Here is a 22,175-nt window from a genome sequence, read left to right as displayed (position 1 = left end):
TGACTATTTGCATCCTCTGCCCATTTTTTAATCAGATTGGTTATTTTTGGTGTTGAGTTGTGTAAGTTCTTTGTATGTTTTAGATGTTAATGTCTTATTGGATATATCATTTGCAAATATCTTCTCCTATTCAGTAGGTTACCTTTTTGTTGATGGTTTTCTTTGCTGTACAAAAACTTTTTATTTTGATGTAATCCCGATAGTTTATTTTTGCTTTTGTTTCCCTTCCTTAGGAGACAAGGGAAAATGTTGGAAAACCTTCTAGAGCCAGTGTCAGAGAAATTGCTGCCTGTGCTCTCTTCTAGGATTTTTGTAGTTTCAGCTCTTACATTTAGGTCTAATCCATTTTGAGTTTATTTTTGTGTATGGTGTTAGAAGTGGTCCAGTTTCATTCTTTTATGAAAGAACGTAGCTGTCCAGTCTTCCCAGCACCATTTATTGGGGAAGACCAGAGACTTAGGGCTCCTGGGCTTTCCTTGATGACTTGCCTTAAAGAGAGGATATTGTGGTCTTGCCTTTCAGGCCTGTGAGCCTAGATAGCCAATGTCTAATACTTTTAGGATAGACTTGTTACTGAAACTTGAGAATGATCAAGCAAATTATTAAAAAGAAATACTTATGTTTCCTTACCTATAAAATGCAGATGTTAATATTTGTTTTGCAGGGTTGTATGAGTATTTGGTGACATGATACATATAAAATTTATAGCGCATGCTGGCACATGGTAAGAGCTCAATAAATAGTAGCTTTTGCAGTTAGCCTCTGACCCCACTCCCCCCAGGTGTGTGTAGGAGTTCCCTGGGAGTTTAGACCAGATGGCCTCCTCCCTAGAACATTGAAGGAGGAGGAGCCTTGGGTGGAGAAATAAGGAGGGTTTCTACAGATGTTTAAAATCTGGGCTCTGTAGGTCCCCATTTAGGAAGGAAGATTATCTGGCTGAGCCTTGGAAGGTATTTAAGCCTGTTTCAGTGGGATTGCATTTGCAGATGCCTGCTGAGGTCTAGCTTGATACCAAGACCTTGAAACTCCTTTAAGCTAGAAGAGGGTTATATTTATAGAGCTTCTTTAACTAAATGCCACAAGCTAGGCAGCTTAAACAACAGAAATTTATTGTTTCAGTTCTGGAGGCTAGAATTCCAAGATGAAGTGGTCTGCAGGGTTGTTTTCTTGTGAAGGGTGAAATCTGTTCCATGTCTCTTCCTTAGCTTCTGGTGGTTTGCTGGCGATCTTTGGTGTTTCTAGACTTGAAGAAGCATCACTCTGACATCTTTCTTCATCTTCATATGGTATTCTCCTTGTGTGCATCTGTCTCCAAATTTCTTATTTTTATAAGGACACCAGTCTTAACTGTATTAGGGGTGCACCCTGCTCCAGTACAACCTAATCATAACTAATTATATCTGCAATGACCCTATTTCCAAATAAGGTCACATTCTGAGCTACTTGGAGTTAGGACATATGAATTTTGGGGGACATAATTGAACCCCTGACAAGGGTACTTTACTTTATGGTTAAGCGACTGCCTTGGGCTCAGGTCATGATCCTGGAGTCCCTGGATTGAGTCCTGCATCGGGCTCCCTGCTTGGCAGGGAGTCTGCTTCCCCCTCTAACCCTCCCCCCTCTCATGTGCTCTCTCTCTCTCATTCTCTCTCTCTCAAATAAATAAAATCTTTAAAAAAAAAAAAAAAAGAGTACTTTACTTTAGCACTACAATTCCTTAAATGAAACTTTTTCTGCCGGGAAGCAGGACCTTAGTGAACATCTGTTTTACTCAAGACCCTTGATGGGAGAGAGATGATTACAAGTATTTGGTCTGAATGATCCTTTAAGGTCCTAGCCTGGGGAGCAGTGTAGCATAGGGGCTTTGAGCTCAGGCTCTGGGCCAGACTGCCTGGGTTTGTGTCTGGATGCTGCCAGTTACTAACCACGTGATCTTGAACAAATAACTTAATCTCTATGCTTCAGTTTCTTTACCTGCAAAATAAGGAAGATAGTATCTAACTGATAGGGTTGCCATGAGGCAAAGTGAATTCATACATGTATAGAACTAGAACCATTGTCTGGCAAGCATCTGACAAAATATTAGTGATTTATATTATTAAAATAACATCCAGATCTAAAATTCTCTAAATTTAGAGAACCGTAAAGCAGTCTATAATCAAATACCAAACCAGTAGGATGTAGGTCATAGAAACTCATATAATGTAGGATGTCAGAGCTGGAAGGATCTTTAGAGACCATTCACCCACCCGAGCCTTCTCTTTTTTATAGATGGGGAAACCAGGGTTCAGAAAAAGGAAGTGACTCACCCTAGATCGAATGGCTCATTAGTGGTAGAGCCAGGACTTTAAACTCTGAGGAATATTCTTTCTTTCCCTCCCTTACTTTAATTCAACAAAAGATTTAAGTTCTTTAATCATGCTTTGAGCACTTATTCCAATCTAAGTCTGGCATTTGGCTTGTCAATACTTCTGTGAAGTAGACAGCCCTTAGCCTTAGGTGCTAGGGCTTAGCCAAAAGCTCAACCCACAGCTCAATGAAGAGTTCAGTAAGCCAAAAAATGTAATGTTCTTGTTTTTGATTTCCTTTTCCCTGTTTCTCTTGCAGCAAATAAAAAGAAGGAGAAGGAACGGCCAGAGATTTCTCTTCCTTCAGATTTTGAGCATACAATTCATGTTGGTTTTGATGCTGTCACAGGGGAGTTTACAGTAAGTCCTGGGTCACAGAAAGGGCTTTGGTCTTTGAGAGTTCTGACTATGCACTGTTAGATTCATTTTTTTCCCCTTGGTATTCCTGATGCCTCTGTCTTAGCCTGAGACCCTCATTACTATCTTCTTACATTCATGAGAGGGACATTTTCTTCACCTCCAAAACTGTACCAGAGAAGGCTTTGGATCTGCATTCCTTAACTAGACCTCTGTTAAGTGGCTCCTTGGCAGTAGGCTTTGCACGGGACACTGATAATATAAAGACAAATCATACATGGTTCCTGTTCTGAAGGAGGAATAGCTTAGTGAAAGAGCAAACACCTCAAGAAATGACTAATATAATGAGATAGGTACTATAAAAAAGGCTTGTATAGAGCTCTGAGGGTATAGAGAGAAAGAATGACTAAACCTGTCTTTAACTGCCAGCAGGTATCAGAGTTTCTCCTTCAGGATCTCCTTTGACTATGCCTTCCTGATAACATTGTATGTCTCTCTTATAGGGGATGCCAGAGCAATGGGCTCGCCTGCTTCAGACATCAAATATCACTAAGTCAGAGCAGAAGAAAAACCCACAGGCTGTTCTGGATGTATTGGAATTTTATAACTCAAAGAAGACCTCCAACAGCCAGAAGTACATGAGCTTTACAGGTATGGGGATTGAATTCAGAGCAGTCTAGGAAAAAAAAGGGGGGGTTTTAGTCTGGGTGGAAAAGCTCCACATGCCTGTTGGTGTGGGGTAAGGGAAGAAAAGTATTGGAAAGAGTGGGGATGGTACTTTAAGGTGGGATTTTGGAATTTGAGAGCCAAAGTGATGGGTCTTTGCTCTGAAACTGCACATTTTTAAAAAGTAGCATGACACATATATATTGAGCCTCAAAATGGGAATAGTAATTCCTGTCTCAAGAGATTGTAGTGAAGAATAAATGAGCTCATTGATATGAAAGTTCTTTATAGGTTGTAAAACAGCACCATGGAAATGTAGCTATCATTATCATTTTTAATTTTAATATCATTAAGTTATTTAATAACACATTTGATGTGTATCTTTTAAGTAGGTAAGCCTAAGTTTTTCCTCAAGGAATTAATTTTTATCAGTCAAATGTAAAACAGGCCACTAATAATAAATGTACTTTAGATGTACCCTCTCTGTAATGGGCTATGTTTTTCAGACTGCTTTTAATGGCAGAATTGGGATTAGAATCCATGTCTCCTAAGTCCCAGACCAGCACCTTTTGAGTTTACTACTTGCTTCTAGTAACTCTATTTGGAGCACCTCCTTCCATAGCAGGGAGATTTTTCTTTTCCAAGATAAGTAATCAGAAGACCTACATTTCTAGAAACTTGCCTTTTATAGTGGCATCTTAGAATGTTAGAGCAAGACATATCCTCATTATATACTGCTCCTATTCCCCCTTGTTTTACAAACACTAAAGCCAAAAGAGGCCTTTCTAATATGGCTTAATTGGTGGCAGAGCTGGTCTCTTAACTCCAAGTCTGGTGCTCTTTCCAGTATTCATGCTGTCTCTTTCAAAGAGCAATATTGTTGGAGAAGGTGAGAACCAGGATGAACTAGCTAATTTTGAAGGATGCTTTACCCAGCAAGTATCTGGCTTGTATCAAAGGGCACAGATGGTGAGAATGACAAACTGCAGCTTAGCCCATGCTGCTATGGTGGTACCCAGGAGAGGGTCATGCATGTTCCCAGCAGTATTTCCTTTCTCACGCCTGGCCCCTCTGGCTCTGCCTCACTTCTCCCATTGAGAGACTGGGTCATTCCAAGGAGGAATTGGGGTTGAGGGGTGTTGGGTGGGAGAGTTTTCTAGTCAGGAGATTAGAGCTTGTGTTTTAAGGCATTTGTCATGGACGTCCGATTAGAAGCTGGCTTTGAAAACCTCAGCAGCGAAGTCTTTGGAAGAATCTCTGTTTATGTGTACATGTGTGTAGATGTGTACAAGTACCAGATATGTATATGGAAGCACAGCTCTGTGGGTTTGCATATGTTTGGAATTAAAGTCCACTTAAGTATTCATGAATTAACCTGTGTATAGATACACACATTAAGATAAAGGTATCTATGATCATCTGTGCATGCATATATGAATAACACTGTATATGTGGAGAATGTATAGATGTGTGTTTATACATCTCCTTCTGTGTGTATAAAGCTGTGCACATGTGTATATGTGTGTGTGTGTGCACGCAAGTGCAGAATTTTTAGTTTTTTAGAAGTTGAAGTCCAGGGCTAATTCTAGGCAAAATTGTATATTTGGCACAATTTATTTTTATTTAATTTATTTTTTAAAAAGATGTTATTTATTTGACAGAGAGAGAGCAAGAGTGTGCACAAGCAAGGGGAGCGGCAGGCAGAAGGAGAGGGAGGCAGAGGGAGAGGGAAGCAGAGGGAGAGGGAGAAGCAGACTTCCCTCTGAGCAGGGAGTCATCTGACACGGGGCTCAGTTGCAGGATCCTGGTATCAGGACCTGAGCCGAAGGCAGACGCTTAACCGACTGAGCCACCCAGGCACCCCTGGCACAGTTTATTTTTCATGCCATCTCTCTCCTTTTCCTGTTTCCCTTCTTCTCATACTATTGATTCTGAGAATACTACCTCAGTTTGTATGCTTGCACATGAATTATCTCATTGATCCTCATGACAGCGTTGGGGGGTTGGTATAGCAAGGACTATTATCCCCATTTCACAGACTTGGAGAAATTAATTAGGCTTAGAGAAACTGAGTGACTTACTCAGGGTGAATCGACTGATATGTGATGGAATTATGTTTAAAGGATATCCTGAATTAATTTCTCCAGGGTACAGTTGGCGATTCAGGGTTTTTTTAAAGAATACATTGTCACAGCTTGTGGGTTCATGATTTGTCATAGGATCAAAGAAGCTGTACCTGACACTTTCTTATATGATGGAATTGGGATCTTGGACATTTTCTGGACTTGGTTCTTGGTGAGGAATATGTTGGATTTGGTAGAATACATTTCTCCTCCTTAATTCCATTGGTGTTGAAGTCAGCTTCTTCTTAGGTCTGTAAAATTAAAGTGTAAAACCAAACATGGTATTTGGCTTTTAAACTTATTTTCTTTTTTTTTTTTTTTAAAGATTTTATTTATTTATTTGAGAGAGAGAGAGTGAGAGAGAGCAAGCACATGAGAGGGGGTAGGGTCAGAGGGAGAAGCAGACTCCCCGCCGAGCAGGGAGCCTGATGTGGGACTCGATCCCGGGACTCCAGGATCATGACCCGAGCCGAAGGCAGTCGCTTAACCAACTGAGCCACTCAGGCGCCCTTAAACTTATTTTCTTGCTAAGATCTCCATTGAGTCTGTGTTTCATATTTTATTAAATATATCATTAATTGTAAGCTGCACCATTATTTTATATACCACTAAAGAAGAAAAAGTTGCCAATTAAACCATGAAATGCCTTTGATTGTAGGACACATCTCTCTTTCAGAGATGTTAATGTGAAAAAATTTATATTTCAAAATCAGTGAAATGTGATAATTGCCTCATTGAGGAAGTTTGAATCTATTCTTAGAAATAAGACCCTGCCTTAAATTAGACTTGACATGATTAATGCTTGTCTTTTCCTAAACCTCAAATTTTCTTTCCCTGTAGGAAATAGACATGGATCCTTTTTTAAAAGCTGAAGCCACAAGCTGGTCATGATTTGTCATGGATAGCTCACGACATGAATTCTTTCCCTTTCTCTTGGGGAGAAGATATTTCCTTGACCATTGAGACCTGATGATGATATAGTTGATGATGTGGATACAGTTCTATCATAGTATTTAGGATTAGACTAGGATTCAAATGTTGACCCCTGTTTAACCTGCGTGTACCCTGGGCAGATTACTTTTCTGAACCTCAGTTTCCAAATCTATAAAGTAGACATAATAATAGTATTCAGAGCTGTAGTGAGGATTAAAGGAGGTAATGTGAATAATGTGCTTTAGTGTGGTGTCAGGCCCATAGTACCAGTAATATTACTATTATTCTTTGAGCCTGGCAAGTGCTTGACTGGATAGGCTTCCTTAGCTCTCAAGAATGGATTAATTGAAAAAAAAAAAAAAAAAGAATGGATTAATTGTAATTATTTACTGACTGAGTCCCATGTCTTTTTCCCTTTGCAGATAAATCAGCTGAGGATTATAATTCTTCTAACACTTTGGTAAGTCTTTATTTTCTTTATTCTGATACAGGCAGGCCTGGTAGTTAGGGATCAGGACAGTGTGGTAGATGCAGAGCCTGGACTGGGAGACACTCATCTTGGTTACTTCATGCCCCCCACCCGCCGGCCCTCATAGTTCTTATCTATACAGTAAAGGAATTGGACTTAATAAACAGTAGGTATCCCTTCTGGATTTAATTTTTTAGTGTTCCAGATATCCTAATCTTGGAACCAGAACTGACATCTAGACTCAGGTTTTCATTTGTAGCTTTGAACCTTGGGCAAGCCAATTTGCTTTTCTGAACTTTAGTTTTTTTTATCAATAAAATAGGATGATACACTTTCCCTTACCTGGACATGTCTTCAAATACCCGAATTTAGAAGAGAATTCCCTCTTTTTTGTTGGTAGGGTCTACAAAACCAGAATTAGGACTAGTTGTTGAAGGGAGTAGATTCTGTTCATTTAAGGTCATTCATTCTGTTCTATGACACTGTATTGAATGCCCTGTCACTTGAAGGCATAGTATAGCAATCACTGATGAATTGACTGGAAAGTAAAGCTAGATTACCCCATCCTCAAAACTTTAAAAATAGAACTACCCTATGATCCAGTAATTCCACTGCTGGGTATTTACCCAAAGAATACAAAAACATGAATTCAAAAGGATATATGCACCCCTATGTTTATAGCAGCATTATTTACCATAGCCAAATTATGGAAGCCGCCCAAGGGTCCATTGATAGATGAATTGATAAAGAAGTGGGGTGTGTGTGTGTGTGTTTATATTTTTTTAAATATATGTTCTATATTTATATATAATGGAATATTATTCAGCTATAAAAAAGAATAAAATCTTGCCACTTGCCACAACATGGGTGGTGCTAGAAAGTATCATGCTAAGTGAAATAAGTCAGACAAAGACAAATACCATATGATTTCACTTGCATGTGGCATTTAAGAAACAAAACAAATGAACAAAGGAAAAAAAGAGAGAAACCAAGTTCTCTTAACTATAGAGAACAAACTGATGGTTACCAGAGGGGAGGTGGGTGGAGGATGGGTGAAATAGGGGATGGGGATTAAGGAGGGCACTTGTGATGAGCACTGTGTAATGCATAGCGTTGCTCCATCACTATATTGTACACCTAGAACTAATAGAACACTGTATGTTACCTATACTGGAATTAAAATTTAAAAAGCTAGATGACCGCAAAGGTCTCTGCCCTCTCAACTTACAAATTCCCTTTTTCAGAGCAGATAAAATGAGATGTTCGTGTTTTAAAGGGTCTTTTAAATAGTAAGTTCTGATATGTATAAGAGAATACTGCAATTCTTTCTTTACACCTGATGCTTTCTTTTGTACAAACGTGGTTTTGTCATATTGATTTATTAAATTTTTACAGAACCCCCACTCTATGCCAGGTCCTGTATGGAGAAATGACAATATAGAAATGAATCAGACATTGTCCCAACTCCTAAGAGTCTCCCAGTCTTACGAGCAACATGAAGGCACAGGCGGTTACAGTAGAGTGTGCTAAAACTTCATGAAGCGAGGGGCTATGTCTGACTTGTTAATTGCTGTATCCATGGCATCTGGCAGATAACCATTTACTGAATAAAAGGTTGGATGTATAAGAGAAAACTTCTTGATGGTAGAGTCTGAGTTGAGGAGTTTGTTATCTAGGGCAAGAATTAAGGAGAAATGAGGATATTCGAGACAAAGAGAAAATAAATAGCATGTGCAAAGACAAGGAGGTTCACAAGGTATGCTTTTATAGGGAACTGCAAGTAGCTTGTTATGATTGGAATGTGAAGTGTGAATGGACGAGAGGTGGGTGATGAGGAGGAATGGTGGCAGGTCAGATCATGTAGAAGTTTTATCCTTATCTTAAAGGTAATGAGAAGCTATTAAAGAATTTTAAACAGGGGAATGGTAAGTTCAAACACAATACTGAGTCACCATCAGAATACTTTAATCCATGCTTCCAGCCATAGGGATTGGTTTACTTTGAGTCATTTACATCCTATCAATCATAAAAAATGTTCACATGTCCAGGGCCTTTGTAACATACTGAGTCCTTTCTTATTCGCTATGTCTTTTAATCCTCACAGGAGTTTAATGAGGTGGGTTATTATCCTTGTTTTAGGGATAATAACACTGAAATAGAGATGGGTTAATGGCAATAGGTATCTGGTTCCCAGTCTACATTGTTTTCCCCTGATTCATTCTTTCATCAAATGAAAGAGATGTAATTAAAGGAGGGAAAAGAATTTGTAAGTGTTCTGATTTTTGGGAGTTTCTCCCCGTTATTGAACAGTAAATTATTGAAGAAGGAGTCTAAACAAAGCTGAGCTGTGCTTTGTGGCTCAATGTGTTTATGCTTTTACAAAGTGACAGCTATCATTTATTGAGGTGTCAGTGTATGCCAGGCACCACCATGCTAATAACTATTTATGGTTAGTATGGTTAGTCCTCACAGTTACCTTGTGAAGAAAGCATTATCCATTCCCATTTCACAGGTAGAAAACAGACTTTCTTGAAGACTCATAATTAGTGATGGTGGCAGAACCAGATTAACTAGGGTCTTCTGAGTCCCAGTCCAGGATACTTTTCACTGTGGCAGGGAACTGAGAAAGATGATGTCAGAGAGGTGTTATAAAGGAGACTACAGTAAAGCCATAGCTGTGTTGTTCGTTCATGAGGAGGAGGAGCCGTGGGGCTCATGCCATATGGCAGAGAGGATAACACCTGCTTGGTAAAAACCTGGTTTAGTATCTACAGTTAAAACCACTCAGGCTATCAAGGACATTTTATCCCCTAATTCATAACATTTTCCCCTGTGGTTCAGTATTCTGTATTTCCTTACTAGTTTTACTTGGGGGATTATGGTTTGCATTGTGGTAGCATATCATTATTTTCCATATTGCTTTCGTACAGATCATCCTACTTGATTTGTGAAATAATTGGATGGGATTGTTATTCCCATAACACAGATTAAGAAATTGAGATTCAGAGATTAAGTGACTTGCTCTCTACCCTTGAATAAATTAGTAGTAGAAACCAGTACAAAATTCCATATTCCTAAGCCTTCATTTATTGATTCATACTATAAATACTTACTTAGCACCTTCTTTGTACCCAGGTGTTGGTGAAACAAAAATGAATATGCACTATCTTAGTCCTTGAGGAAAAAAATTAACAGCAGACTAGAGGAATGAGGGCTGCAAGAGAGGTATGAATAATGTGTGATGGGGGTCATACTTGATACAGTGATTTATTCTGCCTGGTAGTGCAGGGAAGTTTTCAGAGTTGTTGGTCCTAATGATTTGTTCATTTAAAAAACATGATCTTTAAGATTCCTTCTAGCACTAAAATTCTGTTACTTATGGCTTATTGGTTTGAGGTCTGGCTCTCAGATTCTATAGGATTTCAGTGCCTGAATTCTCATTTATAAAACGAACAGCTGTTATGTGATAGGTTCTTTGAGTGTTGGGGAGTCAGGGACTGGTAAGGTCTTTGCTCTTGATTTAACAATTTAGTGAGGAATCAGAACACGTAAACAGGGATTCATAATATCTTGTCAGGTAAACACAGGTAATGATACCAGGCAGATAAAAGGGAAATGCTTTCTTGTCTGAGATACCATGAACAAAAGCCAAGTTAAGGATCCATCGTGTCAAGCCAAAGACCTAGAACTGTGTGCTGGAGCTAAGGAAATCTTTTATATAGGAGATTGATACAGCTCAGGAGAGGGAACAGTGGAGAAACAAACTCACACATTTTAGTCTAAACTCACATTTTAGGAAGATTCCTCTGGAAATTGGATCAGGGTACTAGAATGGATTCATGTCTCTATCTCTCTTGCTATCCCAAATTTCTTAATTTCAGAAACGATCTATTAAAAAAAATACAAAGCAGTGGTCCAAAACAAAAACAGGACATAAATAAACCATTGTCAGAAATTCATAGAAGATATAAAGCAAAGATCAGATTGATGAGAACAGAAGAAACCACAGCTTAAAATATGTGGAAGAGAAAACTCCTGGGAAGATGAGAGTAGCTGAGAGAGTATATAATAAGAAGCAGAAAGGAGTCCTGGATCATCTTCAGAGGTAAATTATTTAAAATTTTGCATTTGAGACAGCAAGGGCAGTCTTCATCTTACAGTGAGGAAAAGGTAGCAGAATTTTGATTCTAAGCTTAAGCTAGATAATTTTCTAAAGAAAGTAAACTGCCTACTTGAGAACTCGTACTGTAGGTATAGGTGCTTGAGAGAGAAGCAGAGCAGAACCTGAGTTAACTACAGATCTCTACAACAGGTATGAAGAAGGAGAAAAGGAAGAATAGGTCTGCAGTGGAAGAAAATACATTAAATTTCTCCATCCCAAGAGTAAATTTCTCATACTTCTGATAACTGGAAGGAAAGGAATCAAAACCCTACATGTTCTTCTATGTCAACACGCCCTAAAGTGATGCCTGTGATCAACCACATACAGACTCCATAACTCACATATACACTTCATTAGACCTCCCATTCAAAGAGGGGACAGTGGAGAAACAGACACAACTGCAGAAGCAGCTCATGCTACTTATATACTACTAATGAATCTAGTTCTTCACTTAGAAGTATGAATGGATAGCCCAGGATCCTCAAGTATTTAGATAAGCATTAAAGAGAAGAATCAGATAAAAAAAGTAAAATTGACCCCAGAGCAAATAGATAATTCAAAGAATTTTTTTTTTTAAGATTTTATTTATTTATTTGACACAGAGACAGCGAGGGAATACAAGCAGGGGGAGTGGGAGAGGGAGAAGCAGGCTTCCCGCTGAGCAGGGAGCCTGACGCCAGGCTCGTTCCCAGGACCCTGGGATCATGACCCGAGCCGAAGGCAGATGCTTAACGACTGAGCCACCCAGGCACCCCTTTAAAAATATTTAATATATTCACAGTGGCTTTATGTGATGTTGCATCCACAAAAACAAAACTGCAATTAGACCAGAGGATGAAAAAGATTTCTTAGAAATGAAAAATGTGATTAAAGAAATAAATTCGGAAGGATTAAAAAATGCATATAAGAGTGAATAATATGACACAAAATATAAAAACAGTGGGAAAATAGGGGAATAAGGGACACAGGGGTTTACTTAAGGAGATTCAAAAAGAATTAAAGAACTGGAGCACTAAAGTGGAAAAAATAATCAAAGGAATAATAGAAGAAAAATCCCTCAGTTAAAGAAAAGCATGACTCTTCAGATGAAAGAGCATACCGGTTATCTCTGCAGGTAACTGCAGAGACCCAAGGCTAAAGAGAAAGATCTTCAGACCTTTCAAAGAGAATATACACCTAATGTTCCTCATTAGCAATAGTGGGCAGAGGAGCAATATCTTCAGAGGTATGAGAAAAATTATTTAGAACCAAGAATTCTGTGCCTCATCAAACTAACATTCAAGAATGCATGAGGTCAAAATGAAGACACAAAGATACAGATGGACCACCCACAGATAATCTCTGACAGGCTAACAAATAATAGCAGTAATTATCCATTAGGCGAGTTGATGGTGATTAAAAATATTCCCTTAAAAATTATTTTTACCCAAGTATTAGATGAAAAAGTCAAATAGGATTAGAATGCTTGTAATTAACAGTTGTTCTGGGATCTCTCTTAACCATTGTCTTGCGGATCCCTTTGCATTTCTCTGTTGGCGTTGCTGTTTTCTTTGAGTTGTGCCTTCCTCATTTTTGGTTTACTTTTGCAGTTTGGTGGAGCTCATCTTCCAGTAGCTTTGAGAAAGTAAATGGGAAGTAAATATTTTAATGCCTTCCAAGTCTTGAAATGGAGCATGTCTGTTCTGCCCTCAGATTTGATTGATTCTTTGGGTGAGTCTGGAGTTCTAGATTGAAAACAATTTTCCATCAGTATTTGGAAAATATTGCACTTTTGTCATCTAGCATTCAGCTTTGGCTATTGATGTCTGAAGTTATTTTATTCCTGCTTCTTTGTATCTGACCTATTTTTTTTTTCACCTGAAAAGCTTGTGGCATCTTCTTTGTCACCATGGCTTTGAAATTTCATATTTATATCCTTATATTCATCTATTTATTTTGCAAGGGGATTTGTGGACTCTTTAAGCCTTGGAAATTCAAGCCTTCAGTTCTAGGAAATTTGCTTGACTTATTTCTTTGATGATTTCTTTGCTTCCTCTTTCTGGAACTCCTGTTATTTAGATTTTGGACCTCCTGGGCTGATTTCTCCATTTTTCTTACATTTTCACTATTTCTCTTGCCTTGATTTTTGTTCTGCTTTTGGGAGACTTCCCCAACTTCATCTTTCAATCTGTCTATTGAATTTTTTTTTTAAAGATTTTATTTATTTATTTTGACAGAGAGAGACCCAGCACGAGAGGGAACACAAGCAGGGGGATTGGGAGAGGGAGAATCAGGCTTCCCGCTGAGCAGGGAGCCTGATGCAGGGCTCAATCCAGGACCCTGGGATCATGACCTGAGCCGAAGGCAGATGCTTAACGACTGAGCCACCCAGGCGCCCCTGTCTATTGAATTTTTTTTTTTTTTTAAAGATTTTATTTATTTGACAGAGAGACACCGCAAGAGAGGGAACACAAGCAGGTGAGTGGGAGAGGGAGAAGCAGGCTTCCCGCTGAGCAGGGAGCCCAATGCGGGGCTCGATCCCAGGACCCTGGGATCATGACCTGAGCCGAAGGCAGACGCTTAACTACTGAGCCACCCAGGCGCCCCCTGTCTATTGAATTTTTAATTTCTGTTTTCATGCTGAATTTCCAAGAGCTCTTTTATTTTCACTTTTTAAAAAATTAGGGTATCCTATTCTTGTTTCCAGAATTGGTATCTGTGCATATCCCTGAGATGAATGATAGGCTTTTTTTTTTTTTTAATGTTTTCTTCTCCCTGTCTAGTTTGTTTTTTCCAGGTGTCCTTTTTCCCCATTCATTTTGGTTTCCTCCTTTTATGTTAGAGGTATCCCATGGATATTTGGTAATCCTTGGGGACATGCCCATATTTATGATTGGGTTACTAAAGTCCTTAATAGAATTTTAAGCTCATTGGTTGTGGCATTGAATTGTAAGTATACAGTTGTAAAATGTATGCTTTTAAAAGTAATTTAATAAATTTTTAGAGTTGTGCAGTCATTGCTATAATCTAGTATTTTGTTTGTATCACTATAGAATAATTCAGTTTGGACCATTTGGTGAAACCTCCTGTATTTTATCTGTAGAACTTAGGCTGGTGAGATCCAGAGAAGGATCTTCTAATCTTCTGCGTTGAGAATAAGAGTTTGACTCCTAGTATTCTAGGAGCCTAGAAAGGGAAGAAGGGTGGGTGTCTCAGCATTCAGTATATTCTCTTAATTACCCTGTTTTTAATATGATACTCTTATATTTGACTGTGCCTAACATCCCTAATCCAGAAATGATGTGTTTTACCTTCCAGAGACTTGACCTCCAGTTTTCTGCTAGGGATGGGGAGGGCAACTGCACGGTGGTATAGAGTAGGGGAAGAGATTTAGGGATCTAACTGCATCTTACATAACTGTCACTGAATCTGCCTTTAGGACTCTCCCTTTCCCCTGCACTTCATCTCCAGTTTCAGAAGTATATGGTGCTACCAGTTCTGTGCCTTTTGAGGATTCTGCTGCATAGATAAATGGATTGGTTTTCAGCTTTGAATTAAGCCTCCTTGAATCAGTTTTTTCTTTTCCTTTTTTTGTTTTTTTTTTTTTTTTTTTTTTTTTTTGCTGCTCTTGCCTTCTCTCCTGTTCTCCTCATTCTTTGGGGTTTAATTCCTTGAAAAGACCGTTTCTTTATTATAGTTCTAGTGAGATTTCAAGATGTAGATGCCTATGTTCAATTTGCCATCTTTACCAAGCATTCGTTCCTGTGGACTGTTCACTTTTAACTCCTTATATTTCTAGATTATTTAAAATTTATAATGAGAACCTACTTATTTTACATATAATTTAAAATTTTTATAAGCAGCTTTATTGAGGCATTATTTACATACCATGAAATTCACCCATACTGATTGTACAATGCAGTGGGGTTTTTTTTTAATTAAATTCAATTTAGTTAACATATACTGTATTTTATTAGTTTCAGGGGTAGAATTTCGTGATTCATAAGTTGCATAGAGCACCCAGTGCTCATTACCTCACGTGCCCTCCTTAATGCCGGTCACCCCATCCCCCCACCCATCTCCCCTCCAGCAACCCTCAGTTTGTTTCCTATAGTTAAGAATCTCTCATGGTTTGTATCCCTTTCTATTTTCATCTTATTTTATTTTTCCTTCCCTTCTCCTATGTTCATCTGTTTTGTTTCTTAAATTCCATGTATGAATGAAATTATACAGTATATTTCTTTCTCTGGCTGACTTATTTCACTTAGCATAATACCCTCTAGTTCCATCTTGCTGTCGTTGCAAACTGCAAGATTTCATTCTTTTTGATGGCTGAGTAATATTCCATTGTATATGTATACCACATCTTCTTTACCCATCCGTCAGTGGACATCTGGGCTCTTTCATATTTTGGACATTGCTGCTATAAACTTTGGTGTACATGTGCTGCTATAAACTTTGGTGTACATGTACATCATGATGTTTGTATACCTACATATTTATCCAAAGGATACAATGCAGTGGTTTTATTAAATGTTTAGACTTGTTCAGCCATCACCACAGTCTACTTTTAGAGCATTCTCATCACCTTGAAAAGTTCCCTTGTTTCCTTTAACAGTTCATTCAAACTCCCATGCCCAGCCCTAGAGAACCACTGATCTTCTTTCTGTCTGTTCAAATTTGTCCTTCTAGACATTTTATATAAATGTTCATGCAACATGTGTCTAGTTTTTTGCTTAGCATAAAGTTTGCAAGGTTCATGCATGTTGTAACATGTATCAGTACTTGATTCCTTTTTATATCCTAATAATATTCCATTGTATCGATATACTACATTTTTTTTTAAAGATTTTATTTATTTATTTGACAGAGAGAGACACCGCAAGAGAGGGAACACAAGCAGGGGAGTGGGAGAGGGAGAAGCAGGCTCCTGGCTGAGCAGGGAGCCCGATGCGGGGCTCGATCCCAGGACCCTGGGATCATGACCTGAGCCGAAGGCAGATGCTTAACGACCGAGCCACCCAGGCGCCCGATATACTACATTTTTAAAAAAGATTTTTAATTTATTCATTTGAGACAGAGAAAAAGCAAGAGTCATGAGTGGGGGTTGGGGGGCAGGTAGAGGGAGAGGGAGAAGCAGACTCCCTGCTGAGCAGGGAGCCCAGCACAGGGCTTAATCCCAGGACCCCGGGATCATGACCTGAGCTAAAGTCAGATGCTTAACTGTCTGAGCCACCCAGGCACTCCTGATGTTTTTAATCCATTCATCAGTTGATGGGCATTTCGGTTGTTTCTACTTTTTGGCTGTAAATAATGCTCATTCATGTATGAATTTTGTGTGGCTGTATATTTTGACTTCTCTTGGGTATATACCCAGGAGTGGAATTGCTAGGTCATATGGTAGCTCTATGTTTAACCTTTTGAGGAACTGCCAGGCTGTTTTCCACCGTGGCTACACCATTTTGCACTCCTACAAGCAATTTGGAGGGTTCCAATTTCTCTGTATCTTCCCCCCACATTTGTTATTCTCTGTTGTTTGATTATAGCCATTTTAGTGGGCGTGAAGTGGTATCTCATTGTGGTTTTGGTTTGCAGTTCTCAATAGGTAATGATGTTGAGCGTCTTTTCATGTGTTTATTGGCCATTTGCTTATGTCTTTGTAGAAATGTCTTTCCTGTTGTTGATCTCTAATTTAATTCCATGGTGTCAAAGAATACATTTTATGTGTTTTTAGTCCTTTTAAATTTATTACGATGTATTTTGTGGCCTAGCATATGGTCCGTCCTGAAGAATGATCTATATGTGGTTAAAAAGAATGTGTCGGGGCGCCTGGGTGGCTCAGTCGTTAAGCGTCTGCCTTCGGCTCAGGTCGTGGTCCCGGGACCCTGGGATCGAGTCCCGCATCAGGCTCCCTGCTCCGCAGGGAGGCCTGCTTCTCCCTCTCCTACTCCCCCTGCTTGTGTTCCCTCTCTCGCTGTATCTCTCTCTGTCAAATAAATAAATAAAATCTTTAAAAAAAAGAAAAAAAAAAAGAATGTGTCTTCTGCAGATCTTGGGTAGAATGTCCTGTATATGTCAGTTAGGTTGAATTGATTGATAGTATTGTTCAATTTTTCTGTGACTTTGCTAATTTTTATTCTAATTCTGTTAATTATTGAGATCTCTTTGAGGTCTGTTTTGGCTTTTACTTTCTGCTTGGCTCTTTTGAATCTTTAGTGTATATGCACACAGCTAAGCTTGTAAGACTAGTGAGAGGCCTCTCTTGTGTCTGCTGTGCCTTTGAGCAGCCCCAGCCAGAAATTTGTTTGCCCTATCCAGGACTACATTCTCAGGCTAGCAGATCTGAGCAGTTGGCCTCTTTTGCTAACCCCTCTGGGAGGTCATTTCCACTGACAGCACCACTAGACCTGGGCATTGCCCATTGCTCCAGATGAAAGTGAGCCCTCTTGGATGATGTCATTAGAGCCTGCCTCATCCTGGAAGAACCCGCACTCTGACAGAGCTGGGGTGGGATGGACGGAAGCAGCTCTGGGCCAGAAATCAGAGGTTCCTACTGCTTTTATCCAGAGTTCAGCAGTTTTTATATCATCAGTGTTTCTTAGCAACATAAGTAGGCCTCCCAGAAGTATTGGAACACACCAAGCATGTTTGCATCTCAGGGTCTTTGTACTTCTTCCACCTACCATGAATATTCTTTTCCCAGAGAGTCCCATGGCTTGCTCTCTCAATTCGTTCAGGCCACTGCTTATATGACTTCTCATTAGAGAGCCCTTTTCCATGACTACTCTATCTAAAGTAATATTTACCCACTCCTAACCAATTACTACTCTCATGTGTAAATCTTATTACTACCTGGCACTTTGGTAATTAATTTTGACTGTATTTTCTTCTAAAATGCAAGCACAGGATCAGGGACTGTATCTATTTTGTTCTTTAATATAGCCTCAGAGGCTAGAATAGAGCCTGATACACAGTGAACGAATACATGAGTTGAAGTCACTGGCTTTTTTAAAAAGAGGTTTGTGGTTATTAGACATAATGATAACTTAATTGATTCCTTGCATCTTTCTAGCTCCTTAGCACTTATTTACAAAGTGTTTTTATGCCCACATCACTTCATTTCATCCTCCATTGGCCCTCTGAGGTGTCATTATCCCCATTTTATAGATGAGAAACTTGTGGCTTAGGGTAGGACAGCTTTGCCTAAGGACACAAGGATAAGAAGTAAAAATATGGGATAAAATCTTATATCTCTTGATTCTAGTAGTTGTTAATATTACCACTCAAAGCGCTCACCTGTGGAAAACAAAACGTGTTGCAGTGGAAAGTGATGAAATCCCCTTTTCTGCAGAGTTTTAGGAAGCAAACATACCTGTTAAACTGTGTTTACAGTATACATTGGGGAGCCCCAGGGCCACCTGATTATGAAGAGGCTGCTGAGTAACTTTGTTCCCATTTTGGATTTTTTAGTTAAATTTTGTTGGGTGGAATAGTGGGGAGAAAAGAAATTAGAGCAGAAAAATACCAAAATATGTACTTTGACAGGGAAAGACCTCTACTGGATTTTAGAACTGGAAGTGACTTAATTAAGGTCACCCCTCAAATTATACCACTCCTCTTCCTCCACATTCCTCAACTGATGGAACTTGAGACCAAGAGGATAGACTAAGTACCCGTGGTCACCAAAGCTAGTTGCTTACATACAGCTGGCACTGGCAGTTTTTAAGTTATGCCCTGCACCAGTGATCCTGTTAGAATCTATAAGATTGCCAGTTTTCCTTTTCTTAGTATGTCAAATGTGGTAAATACCAGTCTCCCCAACGGGAGTTCTTGTCTAGTATTCCACTAGGTAAGTTCCCTCACTAAGCTACTGTCATTCTGACTTCTGACTTTCCTCTCTCCAGAGGCCCCCAAAGGCAGGCAGGAGGGGAGTTCACCCTCTCTCTGTCTCCCATACCAGACAATGAGCTGCTTTAGGACAAGGACCATCTTTTTCATCTTTGTACTTCTGTCAACAGTATCCATCACAGTATCTTACTGAGCACAAAAATGGGTGCTCTGAAAATATCTAAAACAGTTGAATTATGCCAATATATATTAAAAGATTCCTATTGCCTCTCTGGTCCTATGCTGTAATCATTTAATCTCTGTCAGAAATCTCATGTTTTGGAGCTACTCTGGCTCTTGAATCTGTGTGGTAAACAGTAATGGTATGATATTTTTTTGAGTGGACCTGCCCTAAAACCTGCCGCTCTTGGCCCAGGTTTGTTATAGTTTGCATAGAGAAATCAAGTTGCTGAGATTATAGCGGATTCAATTAGTAGTGGTGATAAGGTTCATTCTCAGGGCAAAAGCTTAGTGAAATGTATAGCATCCAGTCTGGGGAGAAACTCACTGCCCTCTTGAGGCAAGGGGCTCCTGATATTCTGTATCTTCAGGTTGAGGCAAGGGTACCTGATGACATAATGGGTCCAGTAGTTTTTGGTAAGGAAAGGAAAAGGAGAGGCAAAAGCCTGTCTGGACTCCATTTACCATATCGGAAAGAAGTAAGGAATTATAATGATAAACTTCGTAAAATTTCAAACTTTTGATCACTTTACCACATTTTGTACTTTATTTTTATTTTTATTTTTTAAAGATTTTTTTTTAATTTATTTATTTGAGAGAGAGAGAGAGAGCACAAGAGGGGGGAGCAGGAGAGGGAGAAACAGACTCCCTGCCAAGCAGGGAGCCCGATGCGGGACTCGATCCAGGGACTCCAGGATCATGACCTGAGCCGAAGGCAGTCGCTTAACCAGCTGAGCCACCCAGGCGCCCCATTTTGTACTTTATTACCTGTTAAATGTGGAGAGTGAAATTCAATGAATAAGAAAGAACTGTGAGTTTGTCTTCAGAGTTTGGACTAGGGAAGGCAAATAGAGAATCTGTAAGCTTGCTTCCCAGTTCACAACTAGGCTGTTGGTAGGAGAAGGAAGCCCCCAAGGGACTGAGTGGATAGTAGAGGCTAAAAGAAGAGAGGGAAGCTGACCGAGTTCCTGGGACTGGCTACACAAAGGTGGAGAGTTTAGAGGATGATGTGGATTTGAGGAGGGGTGTCAGGATGAGATTTCTTCTGGGGATTGGCGATCCTGGTAGCTTAAGTGTCATGTCAAGCTGGACCTGATGAAACTGGCTTTTCTCTGCTGTACAGAATGTGAAGACGGTGTCTGAGACCCCTGCAGTGCCACCAGTTTCGGAAGATGAAGATGATGATGATGATGCTACCCCACCTCCAGTGATTGCTCCACGCCCAGAGCACACAAAATCTGTGAGTCTGTGGGGATGTGGATAGCTTTGGGATTTATTAGAGCTTGCAGGGGTGGGAGGGGTTGGTGCTGAGGCCTAGAGGTTTAATACTCTGGTAGGGATCCTTGGATTTTGGAGCTGGTGAAATCACGGAACCACCTTGACTGAAAAGTACTTTCTGTGTGATTAAAGACAAGAAATGGTATATTTGTCACTGGTTTGCAGATAGTCCCGAAGTATCCTAGATAATTGGTGTTTCTGCTAACTCAGCCCTAGTTTACTTAGCCTGTTCTCCAAAGACAGGAAGATACACAGAATTAATGTTAGTGCAGGACTAACATAAATTATTCTAGTCTCCTGGGAAGCAACAAATTAGCCTGCTGCGGATCTTTTCTTCCCTGTTAAATATGTAGCATTCTACCTCTTAGAAAATCATTGATGATACTGAAAGACCCAAAGGAATTTATAAATACATTAGTGCTATTAATATGCTGGACATCAGGAGTGCGTTTTGATGCTGGGTATTGGCAGTGATTTTTATTTAACTTCCTCTGAGGTTTTTGCATCTCAGAATAGCCACAGTCCTTCTGTCCTCACTTTGTACAGTCTGGTCCTCATGGCTTTTACTTGATTTAGCATCACTGAACACTGACCTATCATCAAATGATACTATATTAGTGTTTCTTTGTTTGGACTTTTTATATGACAAGAGCTTTATAATGGAAGAATGATTTAGGGCTTAAACTCTGTGATAATACAAAAAAAGGTGCCTTTGGAGTAGAGCATTCAGGGAGGTATTTAAGCAGAAGTTGGTTGACTGACTATAGGAGATGCCGTGGGGAAATTCAAGTTTAGATGACCGTTTAGGATGAGAGCTTACAAACAGGATCTGTGGAATCACCCTTTCTATAGGTCACAAAGTCACCTTAACGAAAATGAGCTTCAAAATTGGGGAGTTGCCAAGATAGCTCACATTGATATGGCCTTTTTTCAGTTTGCAAGCATGTTCTTTTAAACCATGAACTTCTCAAAAATAGAGGAAATATATATGAATTGGTAGTGCTTAGTTCTTGGCAGGTATCAGAAAGACAATAAATACTGAGTGAAAAATGAATTAATAAATTTGATCTTCATGGCATTCCTTTCTAAAAAGACATTGTTTTGCATTTTGTTTTATTTATTTATTTATTTATTTATTTATTTATTAAGATTTCATTTATTTGACAGAGAGAGACACAGCGAGAGAGACACAGCGAGAGAGGGAACACAAGCAGGGGGAGTGGGAGAGGGAGAAGCAGGCTTCCCACCGAGCAGGGAGCCCGACATGGGACTCGATCCCAGGACCCTGGGATCATGACCTGAGCCGAAGGCAGATGCTTAACAACTGAGCCACCCAGATGCCCTAAAAAGACATTGTTAATTCCTAATTTATGTTGTGTATAGTGAGAACAAGGAAGGCCATTCCACCCACAGAGAATGGGCCTGGGCACAGAGGAGGAGGAACATAGATTTTGACCTAGGAGAAGGGATGAGTTTATCGGGATTTGTTCTTCTGTGGATATTCTAACACATACATGTGTAAGAGGCTCCCGTGTGTCTCGTGTGCTAACAAAGACTGGCCTTGCCAAATTCTTGCACCAACAATACAGGTATACACACGGTCTGTGATAGAACCGCTTCCTGTTACTCCAACTCGGGATGCGGCTACATCTCCTATTTCACCTACTGAGAATAATACCACTCCACCAGATGCTCTGACCCGGAATACTGAGAAGCAGAAGAAGAAGCCCAAAATGTCTGATGAGGAGATCTTGGAGAAATTACGTAAGCACTTTGTGAAGCTTTCTGAACTT

General features: G+C 39.6%; 1 protein-coding gene across 2 annotated transcripts in view; it reads left to right on the top strand.

Annotated features, from left to right (window-relative positions):
* Positions 1–22,175, top strand: part of PAK1 (p21 (RAC1) activated kinase 1) — a 139,969-nt gene that overhangs the window by 88,317 nt on the left and 29,477 nt on the right. For both annotated transcript variants that reach the window (XM_021704727.1, XM_021704728.1), the window contains exons 3-7: positions 2,608–2,708; positions 3,209–3,356; positions 6,850–6,887; positions 20,228–20,344; positions 21,972–22,146. In XM_021704727.1, coding sequence (XP_021560402.1) covers positions 2,608–2,708; positions 3,209–3,356; positions 6,850–6,887; positions 20,228–20,344; positions 21,972–22,146 — 579 coding nt within the window. The remainder of the gene's footprint in view (positions 1–2,607; positions 2,709–3,208; positions 3,357–6,849; positions 6,888–20,227; positions 20,345–21,971; positions 22,147–22,175) is intronic.

The sequence above is a fragment of the Neomonachus schauinslandi genome, chromosome 11, assembly GCF_002201575.2.
Source record: "Neomonachus schauinslandi chromosome 11, ASM220157v2, whole genome shotgun sequence".
Classification (NCBI taxonomy): Eukaryota; Metazoa; Chordata; class Mammalia; order Carnivora; family Phocidae; genus Neomonachus; species Neomonachus schauinslandi.
The sequence above is the reverse complement of the archived record's forward strand: the minus strand, read 5'-3'. Positions and strand labels throughout refer to the sequence as shown.